This window comes from Accipiter gentilis, chromosome 6 (genome assembly GCF_929443795.1).
Source record: "Accipiter gentilis chromosome 6, bAccGen1.1, whole genome shotgun sequence".
NCBI lineage: Eukaryota > Metazoa > Chordata > Aves > Accipitriformes > Accipitridae > Astur > Astur gentilis.
In genome coordinates, this window is record NC_064885.1 from 9,665,390 (window position 1) to 9,685,562 (window position 20,173).

The 20,173-nt window shown below is 43.5% G+C and overlaps 1 protein-coding gene across 1 annotated transcript in view; it reads right to left on the reverse strand.

Moving 5' to 3' along the window:
• The window catches only part of MYBBP1A (MYB binding protein 1a), a 63,423-nt gene that overhangs the window by 22,242 nt on the left and 21,008 nt on the right, over positions 1 to 20,173 (reverse strand). Inside the window, exons 23-24 of the mRNA XM_049801969.1 lie at positions 18,057 to 18,188; positions 16,114 to 16,182 (exon numbers count right to left, since the gene is read on the reverse strand). Of these exons, the coding sequence (XP_049657926.1) occupies positions 16,114 to 16,182; positions 18,057 to 18,188 (201 nt within the window). The remainder of the gene's footprint in view (positions 1 to 16,113; positions 16,183 to 18,056; positions 18,189 to 20,173) is intronic.

The following is a 20,173-nucleotide window of genomic DNA, read 5'->3' on the forward strand; positions in this document are numbered from 1 at the left end:
ACCCACTGCCACCATCAGAGGAGCAAGAAACTGAAGATGTGCCCACACTGCAAACACACCAAACACCAAGTCTGAGTTCTCACACAGCCATTTTGTCAGATGATCTCAAAGCAGCTTGCAGGCTACAGCTGATTAACCCTTCCAAATTCCCTCATGGCATTTCCAGCTTACAGGAGAGAGGCAGTAAGTTTAACTGGCCTGCCTAAAGCATATGGCAGGACAGAAATGTCTCATTAGGTCTGACCCAGGACAGCATTTGAGTTACATCAGACCTCCCTGCACATTATAACAGAAGCTGTGGGGAGTTTAAATGCTCACCAAAGACATCAAGATGGATTTTCTCCATCTTATGCCTATCATTTTTGCATCGTGGACACAGTTTTATCAACATGAAGAATGTCACCAGCGTGGCAAGAACTTCTTTTTCCCTTTATATATGTATTATATATATATAAAAAAAGAAAACATTACCTGGAAAATTACAAGTTTGTGCAACTTGTGTATTTTTAGAACTGTAGAAGCATCAGGAGCTCTAGTGCTATCATAATTTCACTGCTCTTGGAAGTCCAGGAGACAAAAATATACAGGTGGTATCACACCACACAGGCTACTGGTATTTCAGAGCACTGATGTCTCCCTTCTGGCATACATGCTACAGCAGCAAAGCTACAGCATAACCTACCAGCACATCTGATTCAGTGCCAGCACATATTATAAAACAGCAGCTCTCAGTATGTAATCCTCAGCATTAAGACTATTCTACAACCATAGGGATATGGCAAAAAATAATTGCACTTCTAGAAATTCTTACCTACCAAGCCCTTTGAGACTGCAATCACATGAATCACATACTGCATTTGTGACAAATACTACCAGGAAAGCTAGGATAAGAGAACATATGCCAAGAATATGTGCAATTCTAAATAAGCATTATTTGAATTTTAAGAAATAGTCAAGCTATGAAATAAATTCCTCAGCTATCTGCAATTTGTTACACGTGTAAAAAAGCAAACAAAAAACCAACACACACCCCCACTCCCCAAAAACCCAAACCCACAGCAAGCTCCAGCTGACAGGACTGTTAGTTATAGGAGCATAGCCTGTCATTTATTACTACAGGGCAAGATATCCAGAGCACCACAGCAAAAGTCTCTTCCAATTATCATCAAAGCTTTTGTAAAAAGAAAACAAAACAGCATGCAAAGGCATGAAGCAAGTGCCCATCTACCCCCATTTCTGCTCCCACAGTTAAACTACTCTATTTTTACGTTTACTTTGGGTGTGGGATGGAGAGAAAGGCTCCAACAGAGCAGTCTTGAGTTTCAGGGCTTGCTTTTCATTTCTCTACCACATTTGTTTCATGCATTTGAGCATTTCTGAGCCTGTAAGCTACAAGTCTGCTTGATAACGGTTTGGCAGGCAGAGTCCAAGTTAGGGACAGCCTAGAAGCTTACTCAAAAGGACAAATTATGAGAGGGGAAGGAGAATAAGGCCCACAACAATGGCACTCCCCGTTCCATACAGCAAATTCACAGCAGGCTGTTCAGATGCAACGGCATTTCAATGTATGCTATATATATGCAACTTTCCTAACCTTCCTTGACACATTATAATCAGAATTATAAAAGACTGAGCACTCCAACACTGCAGGCAAGACAGGCTTCTTGGCTGAGAACTGGCATGACAATATTTAACAGAGAACTTAAGCTTGTGACTACTTAAAACTCTGGAGTTTCACACAGCCTGTTAACCTCAACAGGACCAAGCTGCAAATTCTCTGGGGGAGGTGAGAAGAGGGAAAAAAAGGATTCTTTCCAAAGTTATGGACAAACAAAAAATTATCCTTCAAGATCCTTAACAAGTATCCTCACTGAACAAGCACCAAACGCCAATTATTTACTTAAAACATACAAAACTTATTTGAAGGCTTTAGATGTAAAAAGTGAAAACCAGAGGTCATTAAGAAACATTTGCCAAATCAATTTTCCTCAATCCACATGCTGTAACTACAGTATTTCACACATGGCTTGCACACACACATACATTCCATATAAGTTTCACATTCAAGGGGAAGGGAGGGTAAGGCAAAGCCCTGGCCGTGGCTTAAGAAAACTATTTTTGAGAACAAAAATTAATTTTTAACTTCCTCACCAGTGCTGAAACAAGGCGCACACAAGCAGTAGAGCCAAGATTCTCATTTAGCAGCTACCTAAAAGGGTTCAGAGTAGAAAGTGCTAGTGCCTTCTGGGATAAGCAGGACTGCTACAACAACACGGCTGGCATGTTTGGTTATGCAGAACTGCCCACGCCAGGACACTATTTCTTGCTTTAAAAATGTGCTGCCAATGCTCCAAGGCAGCATCATGAATTAGACATCTACTTTCACCCAAAATTTACCCTGTTGTCCCCTCTGATTAAGGGATCCAGGGAGTGCCTCCCCTGCACCCTGCTCCCTGCTGCCTCCCCTGTCCTGCCTAGCCCAGAGACATTGCCAGGCTCAAGCGGAGCTCAAAGCCCTGCCGTGCCCCACGAAGCCCTGCCGTGCCCCACGAAGCCCTGCCGTGCCCCACACCACAGCAGCCAGCGTGAGGAGGCCTGCTGTGCAGAGCTCCAGTCTGCAGGGCCCACTGCACACAGGGACACGGGCAGAAGGGGCCTGCGTGACAGGACTGCGACAGCGCGGTGCCTAGGCCGCGCGGCAGGCTCTCAGCAGGAATGCCATGTTATCCGTCACCAGACAGGCTCCTGGTGCCTGCAAGCCCAGTCAGAGAGAGCTCACGCTGGCCCAGGAAAGACCATGAAAATTTCTTCTGCATGATCAGCGGGCTCAGGAGCCAAATTCAATATTTGCTGCTACAATCCAATGTCTTCAGACTAATCAATCGGCTCCTTCAAGACGTTCCCTCAGCCGGCCTCGACAAGGTCCAATATTGTTGTCTGAGGCAGGCAGCACGTGAGCAGGATACAACTTGGCCGGCACAGAAGTTGTCCTGCCAGATGCCAGTTCCCAAGTCTGCAAAGTTGCCCTCCTGCCTCCAGGAACAGACAAGGCACAATAATGCAGCAGAAGTAAACGCTGACCAGAAATCCCCACCCATCAACCACTACCCCCTGGTCCCATACCTTCCCTGTATACTGAATACCATGCTCCAGGCCAGAAGAGTTTCGTCCTAGCCCTCCCTCAGTCTGGACTTGCCAAAAAAACAGCAAATAGATTTACAAGCCCAGGAACAAAATTCTCCTTGCCAAAAAGTGATCAAAACAAATGACATTTTACAGCTTAAATTAAGTTCCTGCAACAAATGGATGAGAAAAATTTTGCACGGCTAGTTAATTACAACATGTAAAGCATTTAAGTGACACCTGCATCACATTTTACAACCTTGGGCAAGAAAGGCAATCTTACGCAATGTACTCCCACCAAACACCCTAGGTCATCAAGCTCTTGCAATTTTCAGTGTTTTAGAATAAGCCAACCTGCACTGCAACCCAGTTTTATGCAAAGTAGATTGTACCTGTTCTTCCTTCCTAGTAAAAAAGCAGATTTCCACAGATACGGCAGGATGCTTTCCATCCGGGAACCTCTGAACAACTCACAACAGCTTGTATATTAGCACATTGAAAATAATTGTCACACAAGAGACACATTTTGCTCATTTGATCATCATCATGTAAATTATCTGTTTAAGCCTTGTTGAGTGCAAAAAATTATCAATGAAGTCTGTTGGGCTTGTGGGGTTTTTATGTTAATTTTTATTTCCAAACCTCTGAAACAGCCAACATCCCCCTCTCTAGCTAGTTTCTAAAAAAGCTAAACAGTAGTTTGTGAACATATGGGTTTGTGTGTCCTCTTAAGCTGCTGGAACATATGACCCCAGTAATTCCCAGTGTGGGCCAACTTCCCAGTCACTATCTCAGCAATGGCAAAAATGGAAGAGCAATCACCTGCTCATCACCTGCTAGGTAGCAGGCAAATTGGGTCTCTCACCTCCATGAGAGAGGCTCAACACCAATGACGCAGGGATGGTGGAAAACTCTTGCTAAAATGCCTGCAAGCAGGGGAAAACCAAATACTCAAGATGTGGTGCTAGACTCAGATCTTGGTCCCCGCTTTGGAAGCTCTGCTTTTGGATTTGAGGTTTTACTACCTTGCTTACTGAAAAAGAACAAAGCTCCCTGGAAGACAGCAATTGAGACAAAACTGACTGTGAAGAAATCACCATCTTTCTACCCCTCCTGCTGACTCCCCTCTCCTCTTTATTTTTATTATTCTTCATAAACCTCTTCACCCATGGCTCAGATGTCCTGCTTTAAGCAGAAGCAATGAGAAGTTAAGAAACCTATACAAATCTACTACTGTTCCCAAGGCTCTGAACAGCAGCTGTCGCATCGATCAGATGGGCTGTTAACTTCATTCTGCTGCTACTGAGTACTTGTCTATACTACAGAAAGTTTTATCACATTAGCTATGCTGGCACATCCTCCTCCTCCACAACATGAAAACAGCTACTGCAAGACACAAGCACTTAAACCACCACCGCTCAGTCTGGCTGAAAATGTGGAATGAGCTACACCCCATAGAAACCACCTTTATATAATGCAGCTGCACCTACACAAGTTATGTCAGCCTTAGCCCTACAGGTAAAAATAATCATTGCCTTCACTGACAAAGTCACACTGGTACAGTATTTTAAATATACTTGAGCCAGCAGAAAACCCAGGACTAGCAGTCACGACACTGGAGCAGCCTGCCTGCAGACCAGGGCATATATACAGCATTCACTTACACACAGGTTTCTTCATGCCCTGAAGCATCATTACTTAATTTGTTTAACCAGAGACTCTGCAAATCACGTTCTCTCCACAGCTGCTGAGAAGTGGATTTTTTCCACACTTGGTTCCTCTGCAAACAGTGCTCTGGAAGATGTTCTTGGTAGAGCAAAAGCCTCATCTTGCACTTGCCTAACCAGAGGAGCCCATTTGTGAGAGCCTTCTCACTACAACAGGACATTTGTGCCCATTGTACATGGGCACACGTACAGCTGCTTCCTTCAGCACTGTTCTGTTGGCAGCTGGTAAAGGAGGGGAAAAAAATCATTAAAAAATGATTAAAAAAAAATTTAAAAAAAAAAAAAAATCAAAGCTCCCTCCTACGGTCACCACAATCTAACAAGAACCAGTGACAGAAATAAGATGTTGCTAGATTTTAAAGGCAGTAGAGATGAGTCAGTACACACAGGGAGATTTGACACTGCAATTTTTCAGAGGGTATCTGCACATTAAATACTGGGCTTCACTGGCAGGCTTTCTTTTCTGCCTGAGATGAAGGGTCTGCAGGACATTTGGGCAGTCAAAACAACGAACAATGAACATAACACACTGGACTCCTGGGCCAGGCCTGGCTGATGGTATTAGATACTAGCTTTGAATGTTTCATTTGCATACAACAAAGATACATCTAGTGAGCATTCAGGGCTGGGGAAGACATTATTTACCTTGTGCTCTTCTTTCACCAGAAGCCGACAGGCAGACCCTCAGGACACAGCAACCCATACAAAACAACCCATATATTGGTCTGCTGCTTTGGTGAACACAGAAATTAATTTCTCCCAGGGGTAGCCACTTACCATATCAGAAAGGCCAATCAGTCTTAATGTTTCCCTCAAAAAAAAAAAAAAGTCAGTATTTATTGTCCTAAATTCTTGAAAAATAAAAAGATGCCATAAGTAAGTGAGCCATGAGAACTGAAGATAAATGGTAGCAGAACATGGATTAGCACCCATAAGCACTGATGTTTTCTTCCTCTTTCCATAATGCCCAATTACAAGACTGAAACATGGGTGGGGAACATTGGTACCACAGAGCATACTGAGACCAGAGGAGAAAAGAACAGCAACGGATGGCAATGCATCCAAGTCGCTCCTTTCTCTCATTAAAAAAATAATAACCAGGAAACATGACCATTTCCCTCTCCACTCCCAAATACACTTCTCTCCCAAGTTAAGAACAAAGTCACAATTTATAAAAAAAAAAAGACTAAGACAATTTGGTTTCTTAATATGACCCTGTTTATTTTGGAGCATTTCCACTTCGTTTTTACAAGCTCCTCACTCTAAACACCAAAGAAAGAAATACTCTTTCTTTACGAAATCAGACTGTCACAGAATGTCCCAGTAGCTGAGGCTGAAAGAAACATTACCAAATATCAAGAAACCTCTTGCAAAATCATCTAGGGCACTATCCTTTCTTCTGACCCTGGTTCTCCTCTTGAAAAATAAACCCAACCTTTTCCCAAAGTTTTCATTTTGTCCATTTTTATTTTACATGCTTACACATTGTATTATGAAACATCAAGAAGCTCCACTGACACCTCAAGTTACTTGCACATGTTGGTTAAGGACAAAACTGTCCCCTCCAGTTCTGTCTCCTGCCTGCTCCTCCCAACACTTTCTAAGCCAGATGTCTCCTCTGCACAACAAAGCCAGTTTTCCTCAATTCAGGAGAGACATGCAACAGGATTTTCTTTAGGCTATTCAGAAGGCAGCTACCGCATAATGCAGCCTATTTAAGGAGACTTTGCTGAAGTCAAATTTAATAATTTAGGAGATTTAAGAGCAGTGTGCATTCAAAAAAAACCCCATGCTGCCTAGGCATTGCGTGCCTTTTAGCTGCTGTCCCTGATTCACTAGACCAGTCTTGATGTTGCAAGGACAAAGGTTTTCATCTTTTGAGAACATTTATCAGCAGATAATAAGAAATTAGAATTCCAATTCACTCAAACGTCAACTACTGAAGTTTAGCTTTCAAGAAGTATAAAAAAAAAAGTACTCACACATCAGTAAAATTTGTTAGCTTGGAACATTGAAATAAACAGTATTGCTAAGCAAATATAATAAGAAAAAAAGTTGGAAATGGTACTGGGTTGAACTTAGTAGATTCATCAATTCAGACGCTCGCAGCAGACCTTTTCATTTTGCAGAATCCACTGAGAGAAGCACCATGACATGACAGACTGCACGTGGCTTAAGACCCTATTCTGCTAGGAGGTTGCTGAGAAATCCTGCAGAGAAATCCAAACTCCTTTCTTGTGCTTCAACTCTTGCAGAGTGGCATTTTAATACATGCCAAGAGAAAGCAGAAACAGCCAAACCCCATTCCTGCTGCACCCCCAAACAACAACAAAAAGGGACCTACCACTTTGTACACAAACTCTTAAGAACATCCTTTTCAGTGAATATAGCCCAGGTTGGCATTTCATTTTACGCTGCAGAAGCCCTCATCTTTCTTCACTTGCCAACAAAACACTCTTCCAACACGCTTGCTACTATTTCTAAACCAAGATCCAATAGCCCACTGTAAACACAGCAAAAATCATTACCTAGAACTTCAACAAAACCGGATTCTATCCTAATGTTTTTGTAATTATTTTGTAGCATGAATATAAGTTGAGCCCATATGACTGAGAGAGTCACCAATTTCAACACAACCAGACATTTCTTCCCCTCTTGTTCTTGTTATGCTGTTATTGAATACATGGCAATGACCTTGCCTCCAAGCAAACTTTTCCCATTTACTCCTCACAAATATCTACTCATCAAATTGTCAAAGGGGCTATGTTTGTCAGGCTGAGCAGAACACGCTTGGGTGGTTCACTCTCTTTTTAAAAACTATCAACCCCCCCAAGTGTCAGATGGCAAGTTTAATTTAGTAGGCTAGGAAATTACTCAGTCTTGGAAAATCACTGCAATATGGTATACATTTAACTCAGCAAGTCCATCCGATATGCAGGTCTGGTAATGCTACTGATCAGTCCCATCCTTGGGGAGCTCTTGCCAGCAGCTGTCTCTACAGTAACAACTAAAGTGTATGTGACCTTTTAATTTCCTTATTTCTTCTCAGCAACAGACTAGAATGTTTCCTCCATTACTGAGAATTTGCTACATGATCATCAACACAATCAGCTCAACAGTAGCGAGAAGAATAAACACAGTCTGTATCTCTAGAATCAGAATATAGAGGCAAGTAGGAGGTTTTTCATGCTCTGTGCTGCACTGAGTATGGTGGAATATAAAGACTGGGACTGCTAACAGGGCAGTTTCTCTGTACCAGTCAATTAATGCCTGGTATCATTATGGATTTGTATGTGGGCAATGCAGGCATCTATCTGCTACACACTTTTCGCAAAAGACACGGGCCCTTAACAGGCACCAAGAAATACAACAAAAAACCAAGTATGCCAGAAAAAATTCATGCTATTAACATGCATGATGTTCTAAAGGGACCCTGCAGACTCAGTGACAGGGGTCCCTTGTTCAACTGAATACACCACGAGCACACAAAGTTCTCAATGTAAATATAAGTAAAAACTCATGCCATGGGATTTCAAGCTCTCAGTTTAAATGCAGTCAGGAGGACCTGAAAAATTTAAACAGATCTTTTTAAATTTTCAACCATGTCACACAAGTGAGAGGAAAGGGAGACAGAAACATGGCTTATAAAGCAGTTCTTCAGAGAGCGCTGCATTTTACTATGGCATCAAACACCTTTCCAAAGAACACCAGAGACTATATATGCTGTCCATGTCCTCCAACTCACCAAAGAAATATAGTTTCTTTGAGCTCTCCCAATGCAACAGATGCTCTCAAAAATGAAAGGCTGGGACACAATAATCCACATCCACAACCATCCTAAAGGTCTAAGAATTAAAAATCTCTGGACAAAAATGTAGAACACTCTGGCCCTGACCCAGCAAAGCACTTAAGCCTTCAACCGTTTCCCCTTCAACTTCAGAGGGACAGTTTACATACCTAAGAGCTAGTACATGTCATAGGGCTTTGCTGGGTCGTGATCTGATAGCTCAAATATGTGCAAGAGCCCACCCATAGCTGAGCTTTATCTTGCAAAACACAGGATCTCCTTGACCATCTCCTTACACACACACCAAAAAAACACGAACAGGAGCAGGACACTGACTGGAGCCAAAGCATGTCAGTTTGACACACATTTTGCATCTGCAAATGATTTCTCTTCATTGAAGAGAGGGTGCATACTGAACAGAGGAGAACGAAAAGGATAAAGTCTGCAGGCAACAGCCACTGTAACACTATCACAGAGGAGGCTATCGCTGCCTGTGGATAACCTAGCCTCTGAAGGTCTGCTCACCTCAGCTGGATCCTGGGACGAGCCCTCCCCCTAGTAACACCTCTGTGGAGGACACAGGCACAGCATGTCCTACTACTGCCAAGGGGATGGAGGATGCTTTGAAGGAATGGTACGTTTCAGTCATGGTATATTGCTTAGCTAGCACCAGCAGCCTGGTTCTCATTTCTGATGCAAAGGAGGTAGAGGTGAACTGGTACCGGTATTTATCTGGGGAGGTTTATTTTGCTTCATTATTAGTAACAGCTTATGCAAAATATTCTATAACAAGTCCTTCCTCTACCACCTGCTGGACACTATCTGTGAGAATGCAGGCAAGGCACAGTGCATTAATGTAGCAATCCATTCATCCATCACAGCATGAGGAGGAATACTCCCAAACATACACACAGAGGGGTGCTGGCTTCTGATGCTTTGCAGTGCTTTTACTGTTCTTGCTGTATTGAAGTTTAATTACTTTTTAACTTAGATATTTACATGGAACATAAACCATTCAGAAGGATAACTGTCAACCAGCCAAGACCTCTTTGGCAGGACTTTGGGGTCATATTTTACTCTTCTGCTGATGGCAGCTCTGGCACAGAATTGCTTCAGTTCTGTAAAATTATGTCTATATAAGTTTGATCCCTTTGGGGAGACTGCCAAAGCACCAAGATTAATTAGCAACTTACCTAAAATACACTCTCTATTAGATAGATCTTAAAGGGTTCCTTGTCACAGACTGCTTTATAAAAACACATTTTTAAATATTAATGAATCTATATGACATAAGATGACATTTGGAACTCTGTCTCAGTGTCCATTCTCATCTCCACACTAAGTAAAATGACTTTTATTAGTTTCATGACGGCTCTGCACTTACATCAGCTTTGTAGAGTTCTAGCCAAATCATAGAAAGTAAACTCACTTGATGGACAAATATAGCATCATTATGCTCCCAGCTACTGCAACATCCTCAATCAATATAGCTTTAAATGTAAATAAGAAGGCAGGAATGTATTCAAACTGATGTGTGACCACAGTACAAAAATAATTGCAAAGGCTTTTAGTAATTGTGTTGAAATGTATACTCCTAGTGCCTTTCCCAAAGGAAAAGGACAAAGGACAGGTATCAAATAATTTGTGTAAACCCTAGGAAAAAGTTACAGACTAGAAGTGGTCTAAGTATCTGCCAATACAAGTGAGATGGGAACAACACCTTACGCATGGTAGCAGTGGATGTTTCATTTACAAGTCTTCCTTTCCAAACTGGTTCCAGTACCACTGGTCAACAAGCTGGATTTCTCAGGGAAAAGCATGGTTGTTCCAGTCCAGGCTTCCAGAGAGGCTGTGCTTCAGCCTGCTTCCACTTGGAATATGCACTTGCCTGCAGAAGCCTGCATCAGCAGTAAGCCTGGGTAGCCGCAATGCAACCAGCCACACATTTTCCTTCTTCACCTGATCCTCAGACTAACAAGGTTTTTAGGGTAGAAGCATTAGCTAATAGACTCATGCAGTCCTCTGGCAGTCCCACCATGTATAAGAATGGGGGGATGGGGGCACTGCAGTAAGAACCTCACCACAATTAACAATATACCACCAAGGGGTTTGTGCTGTAACAGCATCAGAGTGACAGCATAAGACCACACAACTACAGAACTAGATGTTACTGTAGCTATACTCATACTGATGCTGCTAAAAATAAACCAGGAAGACATTCCTCACCTAAGGCTCAGGAGGGTTCTGGTATGTAGCTGAGTCATGCAACAATTATTAAATTAAACACATCTTGATCCTTGATTTACGCTCCATCAGCACAAGCCAAAAAAATAAGCCCTTTGTGCGTATTGAAAAAGCAACACTGCACCCACTGAAACAAGGCACAAGGAAGTAATCTGAAGGTCAAGGTCTCCTGGAAAACAATTGCAGTAGTAAGATCAAATTGCATTAAGAAAGGAGGAAGCGAGAACAACCGCACAGACATTTTCTTTCCAAACAGAATTTGACAGAATGTGTTTAGTGCTTGTGGAAGACATCAGACTGACAGCAACATCCTTAGTCAACAAAACAGCACAAGCTTCCCCCACCTGTTAGCACCACACACATTCTGCTTGGCTAATTGCAAGGCTTTGCAGTGCCAATGGGATCATCTGTGCCAGAAGCTTAACACAATTCATTAGCACTAGGTCAACTCAAAGGTATAACACAAGCTCCATTTTTGATGACTTGTCATTTTCCCATACTAGTCTTAGCATTGAAGACTATATCGCTAGCTGTCATTTGTACCTAAGCTACATAGAGCATACGTATGTACGCAGGTATGCATGTAGGTACTGGATTCTAGAAATGTTAGCTACACTTTACGCAGGTGTAAGCACCTTGTCGGTAAGAGAAAGCTATCAAATCTGCCTATATGTACAAAAAGATTGTGATGTGTGCACTGTGCCCATTTTCCTACCACTGCAGACATTTCTGCTGGCCATTACAGCAAGTACAAGGTCATAGTGTGACTGATTTTCAGGACCTCGGTCCTCAGAACTGCATCCAACAAGCTGGATTAGACTACCCCAAAAATTTCTTTACCACCTTTCTTTTTTTTCTTTAACTTGTAGCACTTCCCACACACTAAAGGTCCTCTTGAAAAGCTTCACAGTAGCTGCTTACAATCTAGTGATTTCATATAGTTTCTATTCACTTCTTTCTACTGTAGATCACAGGCATGAGGCAGGCCATATTCTGAGAAGACAGTGCAGCTTCAAGTTATATGTTGGTTTAACTTATACATATGGGAAAGCAAGGATCAACAAGAGTTTAGGAAAAAGATCCTGACTGCTACTGTAGTAAAAAAAACACCAAAAAACAAACCAACAAACCACAGCAAAACCCACCACATTTCTCAGTTCAATAAATGAAAGACATCCAAACATTAGTGTGTTCCTTTTTTAAAAGCCTGAAGCATTTTAACTTGTACACAGGCACCTTTGGGACAGCAGTCTTCTTTAGCTCCACACTTCAAGAAATGCAGTTTGAAAAATAGGCCAGCCAACAAGTAACACTGAGCATTCAAAGTACCAGCTGCCAGAGTCACGGTGCATTTGAACCGGCAGAATATGATTCATAGTGTCCTGCAGTCAGTGTGGTCTCACAAAAGGTGAGAAGTCCAGCTCAGATACATGAACTGCCTGAAACAAGGTGATTTTGCAGATCCACTGTCACATAGTTCTTCAGCTTTTATATTTCTGATGTATAGGTTTAGAGTTATTAAGTGAATTCAGGGTGAGATGACAACCCCCCTTCCCGGGTCAAGCATCCCTTGCCCTTTGTTCCCCCACTCACAAATTACACATCTCTCCAACTCTTTCCTTTTCCAGGGAAACTGCTGTACTACTGTCTCCTGCAGGCATCTATGCTCCAGGAGTAACATCAGAGGAACAGAACGTGGCCATATGTGCAAGCTTCAGTTTCAAGTTCAGTCTCAATAAGACCACTGCAAATTCACCTTTCCAGTTTAAAACTTGTTATACAGGTTGAGCTTACTGCTAGGAAAACCTACCAACCCAATCACTGTGAGCCAGGTTTAAAACTGCCTTAAGAGCTCTCACCCCCCAAAGTGTTGTTCGTTTTATCTCACAAATTACTTCAATATGGAGGTGAACAACTTTATTGCTGCTTTAGGCATGTAGGAACAGTGTCAGAGGAAAAGGGCTGACTCAACGTCGGTCACACCATCTAAAGCTTTTGTTCTAAAGCTTTGTTTTTTTCTGCTAAGCTTTGCATCACGATGCATCCTCTGATACACCTGCCTTTGGATATCTCCAGAAGACCCTTCTCTACAGCAATCACACAGGCCAAAGAAACGCACCTCCCAGAAAGGCACATAACATCCATCCGATAGCTACAAACACCTCTGTCTTTACAGATGCAACACTGCTGCTGAGAGTTCAATGTTCTCCAGGTTTCAGAGGTGAGCAGCTGAAGGAGACAGGATGCACAGAAAGGCTGCAGCAATGCAAGACCCAGTTGCCTGAGTCATCAGCTACAGCCAACAGTCCACGCAGACAAACTCTGCTTTCCAATATTCTCATACTCACTTCACACAACCCATCATTTCATGTTAACAAACACTGCCATTTGATGAAATAAATCACAGCTTTCACGCAGCCACTTCTGCCCCTGAACTGACTATCCCTGTGCCCTGAACAAGACCAGTGAATTGATAAAAGTTAATTTTAACCCAGCAAAAGGGAAGAAAAAAAAAGTATGTGTGCAAGGGGAAGGTAAGTTTTCAGCCCAGCGATCCTCATGTCCATTTTGCGACGTAACTGCATGAACACTTGGGCGCCAGACAGCGAGATCCCCAGGGTCAGAACAAATGGCTGGGGTTGGAGAGGCCAGACTGCTCCTCTCCAAGCCAATGCCAGCTAAGCAGCATTTGAATGGCTTCTGCATTTCCTAGAGGATCCTCTCTCAGTTACAACTGCCCAGAAATTGAGTTCGACAGACCTGCAGCAGCCTACAACAGAAGGTACAGGAACAACATTTATACATACAGGTTGGGTTTGCTGTTTCTTGACAAGAGCCCCAGCAGGTCCAGGCCGTGCCATACACTGTGTGGCTTACCGAACACACAGGGAAACATGCTGCAAATCACTTCAACCAGGCTGGTCCAGGTTATGGACCAGGACCATCACTTAGTGATCAAGTTTGACTTTACACTAGAGGCCCCAGCAAGAGCAGAAACCCCTGAAGTAAGAGCTGGACATGTACACCAGTGGCCACAAGATCTTGCCTTAAAGGCCTTAAAAAACTCAGGGACCAGTCTGACTGGGAGGAGAGATGGAACAGACCCCCTGCCTCCATGCTACTCTCACAAAAGGAACACCCCCCGCCCCTTACATCCTCCTCATGAACCACTTTTCCTTTTGTTCAAAACTACCTAAAAGCTCAACCTGAAGATGCATCCGCTTCTCCTACACCCTTGGGAAGGGCCTCCCCCAGGTCAGTTGGGATAGCGGCCAGCAGCCCTGCTGGGCCAGAGCCCCAGGGTCCATTACCAGGCCAACATCAGACACCTGGCCAGAGCTGTGAGCCTCCACCTTGCCATGCAGACCATGGCTCTCCCCACCCAGCACGGCCCTGAGGACTCCCTGCCAAAAGGATGCACAGAGCCAAGAAGTCAAAATCACAGAGGGATTAGCTGTTCATACAGATGCAGCAGGCATAGGCAGAATGATCAGCATTAATAACAGGAGTGTTAGAAGGGGAATTAAGCTAGTTTAATGATTAGAAGCCAGTGTTCAGGGGCTGAAAATGGCTACCCCACTTACCTTTCGACCATCAGGGCTGGCCAAAGTCAGAGTACCAGGAGAGCTTTGGTGTCTTCAGGACTCTGAGTTAGGACAGCCCTTTTGGTAGCTGAACCCCTCCACCTCACTCCCCCAGAGGCTGTCAGGAGCTGCAGAGAAGTTATCCCCCTGCTTTACCCATGATATCACTTTGCCACATGCACCCACCTAGCTTGGCCGCTACCCTACCCCCTAGGATACCACCAAAGCATGTTTGCATTGAGAATCAGTGGGAAAATTTAATTGAAAACCTGACAAATTGGACATTTGATGAGCAGAAGCCAGAATTCCTGAAAAGGAAGCAGTGTGCAAAAAAAGGTAAAGCTGCAACTCCAAACTCCACTAGCTTTAGAAAGCTTACTCTCCATGTTGCCTTTGTTTAAACAGTAGTATATCCATGTTCTCTATCCAGTCTCCCACACACAGCACACTGCATGTCCTCCCCTACTCCTCCTACCCACAGATAAACAGGCTCTGGAAACAAAGCTCAAGCACGTAGCTGTAGAAGCCCTGAAAGAAGGACAATGCTATTCCCTGGGGAGAAGCAAAGACACCCACATAATGAAGCTGTCTGCTTGGGATGCTGTTCTGGTCTCTTGAGGATAGGATCAAGTAGTGCCTTACAATTAATTTGTTTGCTATTTGTGTAACACATCCTTACTTCTATCCACTGAAATTACTAATAGCTTAATTCACTTTCTTTTTTCTTGTTCTTTAAATCAGAGCCATTCCTATTGGGTAAAAGAGCCTGAAATGCAATTTACACTGACAATGTAAAGCAGCCTTGCTATAAACACATACCTAGCCCTTCACTTTCCCTCCAGTGATCAGAAGCAATAAAACAGCTACTTATGAAAGAGAAAAGTCAATCTAGGATGCACTTCTGCAGGGGACAGATGCATGTCACAGCTAGGGCGTGGGAAAGTTTGAGACACAGTGCTACTGGCCTAAAGGGGTTTTGGTTATTAACTGCATGGAAGGCACCCCCACTGCAGTGCATGCTGCAGTGAAAATCCAGACAGGCCTCATTCCCTGCTCATGCAACAGTGAGCTCTGCACTCACCCTGCAATGTTTTATTGATAAGGCTCCACTAATTTTGTGTTAGTCAGGCACATGCAATCAACCATCAAAAACAGGATCTACAGTACAGGTGGTTTTAAGCTAGACACAGAAGCACATGGCCTAGAAAATGCAGGACAGCTGGCAAGGCGCGGAACAGACACGAGACGCTAACCTCAAGTTAGCATTAGGAGGCAAGGATTACAACATGCTGTGTTAATAGGGAAGAACATCTTACCAATAAGAAAGTAATCAAGGAATAAGTGACTGAAGGCAACCCCTACAACCATCAGGCCGCAACCCTGAAAGCTGCAGGCAGTTTTTAAAGGAGATGCTACTAAAGAATCCCCATGACTATGAATATATAAGCTACTTCCACAACTTTAGTCAAATACCTGAAGCAGCAAGGCAGTATTTGCAAAACTTCTCCCCCCTGGAAGCCCAATTCTCAAAACTGGGCAGCCCTAAAGGCAGCAATAAACATATTAAGCATCATCTGAGCTGCCGTGACTAAGTGACTTCTCCGACTGACTGTTTAATACAGCTTTGTTTCTTTGCTTTCCTTCTTACCTGCTGATGTTGCCTGGCTCCTGCTGTGATAGACTTGACAAGCGTATCTACTAATGGCTTACACATGATCTGTAACAAAGAAAGACCCAGTCTCTTATTAGCAGTTTGCTGACAGGCTTGTTTTGCTTGAAAAACAGTCTATATTTTACACAGCTTCTTGAGTGAGAAGAAAATGCCACAAGAAAGAAAAAGTGCCCAGAGATCAGCAACAGCTTATTTGAAAATTAACAGCTTTGCTCACACCAGCCCAAAGTGAAATCCTGATCACAAGGAAATCAGCAGCAAAACTCTTAAATCAGAAAAATCAAGCAAAGATTTCACCTCCTGTGTTCTGCCTGGTTCTTGATTTAAGTCTGCATCTGCCCAATACTTTACACAGGCAGCTCACTTTGCACAGAGGAACAGTCCAGAGGCAAAAGAGAACATGCTGAGTTAGACTGGAGAATGCCAGAGCTTGGGGAAAGATCTGATCCCATGTGCTAAAGTGGCCAGAAACAACTGTGTCAGGAGGAAAGCCTCCCTGGAGACAGCTTATCTTTAAAGTTGTCCCTTGCAACAAGTCTTGATCAAAACAACCTTTCTAGAGGAGGGATAACTGTCAGCAAAGCTTGATGAACCTCTGTTCCAGCCCAATCTACCAATTTCTATGTTTATAGGCAAAATATTTCCAAACTGAGGGGCACAAGGAATCCAGACACAAGAAATGAGAAAGCATCTGGATTGCAAATACTTTACTGGCATACCTCTAATGCTGTCTATCAGGCACTGGAAGCTCTGGCCCTGACAAAGTACAGACAACAGTTTGCTGCACAGTGCACTGACATATCAGGCAGATGGTTATTCCAACCACACCACCTGAAATGGCTTCCTTGGGGGTAAGAAGACTATTAAAAGAACAGATAGCTCTAGCAAGCTGGCAAAGCCCAGCTCTAAATAAGCCGGTATTTGTGTATATCATTACCTTTGTTTTATAAAAAGGATGAGCTTAGAGATTTTAAAAGACATTTCTGCAAGGAACAGTCACATGGAATCCAGTCTCTAGAAACCTGCAGATGGCATCTTAAGCTTGCTGTCCATGTGGGCAGCACACAACCTTCTATTGCCCCTATTTCACTAACTTATGCAGGTAGCATTGTGGGCTGGTGTCCTAAGAAACCTGGTATGCAAAAGAACTCTATCCTGGATGGATTCCCTCAGAGCCTGAAAGCATCGTCCCCCAGCTACACAAGCCTGTGTCTCCTCCCACCCTCCCATCAGACATCAATTCTAAAAGATTGAAGCCCTTCAGAAAGGGCTTCTGACAACTGTCTCTACCTCAATCTGACCTAAAAATCCCTGAAGAACTGTATGACATTCAGACCCAAGGCCTGTTTCTTAAAAACTGGCTGTCCTCATAGTGAAGACCAGCTCCAGGCATAGGTCAAGTTTGCAGGAAATACCTCAAACATTTCAGACACTGACACTGTCTGAACATCTGGCTTGCAGATTAGATTCCAATTAGACTCTACGCTCTACAGCCTTCTCGGAAGAAAACTGATAAACTGAGCATACAGTGAGAGCAAGTTGGAGAGCAGCTACGTTAGCCATTTAGACAAGCTGGCCCCTTCTGCACTTTGTGCAAACCTTGCTCATCCACACTGTCCTGAATACTAGTAAAAAATCGGAGCTTCTTAGGCTATGCTTTAAAGAGCAGCTTTCTGTTCACCTACATTCTCCATACAATAACCCAATCCAAACCACAAATGATATCCTGGCCTTCTGCAGCATTGCTATCAAAACATGCAGTATTAAGAGTCTGAGCAGGTGAAGATCCTAGGAAACCTCACAGCAGTTTTAAAAGCCTGAAATAAAGCAGAGAAGTTTCTCTCCCTACTTTCTCCAGAATTACAATTGTACTTTGGAGCCACCAGAACACAACATACCACACAGTCAGCCACACTTACCGGGAAGCGTCTGAAGAGATCATGGAACATGGAGCTTGTAAGGGCACTGTTCCGTTTAGTCAAGAATTGTGTCAGTGCTTGCTGATATATTACAGTCACCCTCTCCATATCCAAACAACCTGTGCTCAAAAGCTATAGCGAAAAAAACAGAACAAAAAAATTTCCAGTGAAACACAAGGATGAATCACTAACAATGAAGCAATTAATTTCTGCCAATGCACACAGATTTTTCCAACAACTAGATATTTCTGGGTAGGTTATATGATACCGACCTACAAGATACAACATAGAATCATGAAAAAACAACAAAGTGGGCCGCAAACATGCTCTTCCAAGTACAGATAGCCATATGACCATGGTCAGTGAAGGGCAGCACAGCTTTCTCACTACATGTAGTGTGGTGTAGTGTAGGGTCTGTATTTCTAGGTTTGTGGTGGGCATGTCTAACACACATGAAGTTCACAGAACACTCAAAGACCATCCTGCAGCAGCTATGCTGTGCACATGGCATTCTCAGCTGTAGAGCTATCTGAACCTGTAGATATTAGCGTATGTAGATATCTAGATCTACATACACTTAGCAGCTATGTCCAGAATTTCCAGGTACCCAGCAGACAAGCCCTAGCTCTGATCAGGGATCCAGCAGTCCCAGAACTGTGTAAATGCTCTAATATCTCCCTCTGGTGGGGAACAAGAAACCCAGACATGCAGCAACAGCTGAGACCCGCACAGGCCATATGGATCTAAACTAACCACAGAGGGATGAATGAACAGCGAAATGTGAAGCATCACATCCCAACGTTCCTGACTGTTCTCATATTGCGAGGGAAGCACAGCTCCCTGGGAAGAAAGAAAAATTAACGCCCAGGAGGTCAAAGCTGTGATCTTCACAACAGTGGATGGGCCTTTTGTGAACCTCTGCCCAAGCAATTTTTCCATGGCCCCAAAGCAAGTTAAAGCCATGTTAATGTTATGTGCCGTTCTCAGGTCAAACTCCCAGTGCTACTGCAGCTGAACACAGGCTAGAGTGGAACAGGGGAGAAGGATCTTGAAATCCATGACCCCAGTTTCCTAGTGAAGTGTCTATACTTAATACTTACATGACATACACATCTGCAGGGAAAAAATTGATTCCTCCTCCCATGCAGATGTTTACTGTAAAATATTTCTTCTGTAGTAACAGGCTTTTCCATAAATTTGGCCACTGCATCATAGGGTCTACTCCAGTTCTACTTTGCTGCTTACTGAAAAGCGGATTATGCTCACAAAGCACTGCTCACTGGAAACACACTACACCTTTGTCTCAGGTTCCCCTCTACAAAACCTCCCCAGCCTCAACACAACGTCAGCACCAGCAGCATCACACAAACTGAACTGTGTCACTTCCCTCAAACCAGCAACTCACTACAGCTGCTGGTTGTGTCCTTGGCTGATCAAGACCACAGCTCTGTTCCTGCAGAAATAATAGCCTTCTCTGTGTAGGACAAGGAAGCACAAGGATGCTGTGAAGCATGTCTCACTCCAGCCTCAACATTAAGTATCTTGTTTGTATTCCCTATAGATCTCTGGGGGTTTTTTTTCCAGAAAGGCCCAACACAGAACAAGAGCTTCTTGGATTAACACTCTTGGTCTCTCACTAAGCCTTAGAAATATTGGCTGTCTTTTCAGCTGCTAATAATATCTCACTGTCTGTAATTTCCAGGCCCTCCCTTGTTATGAGGTAGCCCTGTTTATTTTTCTCCCCCACAAAATGTCAACAGGATTAAGACACTAATTCCTGCACACAATTTGAGAGGTTCAGAGGCAAGTATCATGCTAGCTGGTGAACCACTACTTGCCAGGTTTCTAGTGCAGGTGACTGGACTGGGCTGTCCAATACATAGGGTCACCAAATTTAGAGACCTGAGAAATTCAGCAGAGACAGTAGGTGAAAGGGAACCAGAGAGTAAGGCTCCCCGAGTAATAGACACCCACAGCACACCCAGATGAAGAGTCTCCCTGCAAACAACTACCACTGAAATCACAGCTGCTCCACACTCTCTTCACCCTGAGATAACTCAGCCCAAACCTCTGAGAGATGGGAATTCACTCTCACCCACCACTGTCCTGTGCCTCCC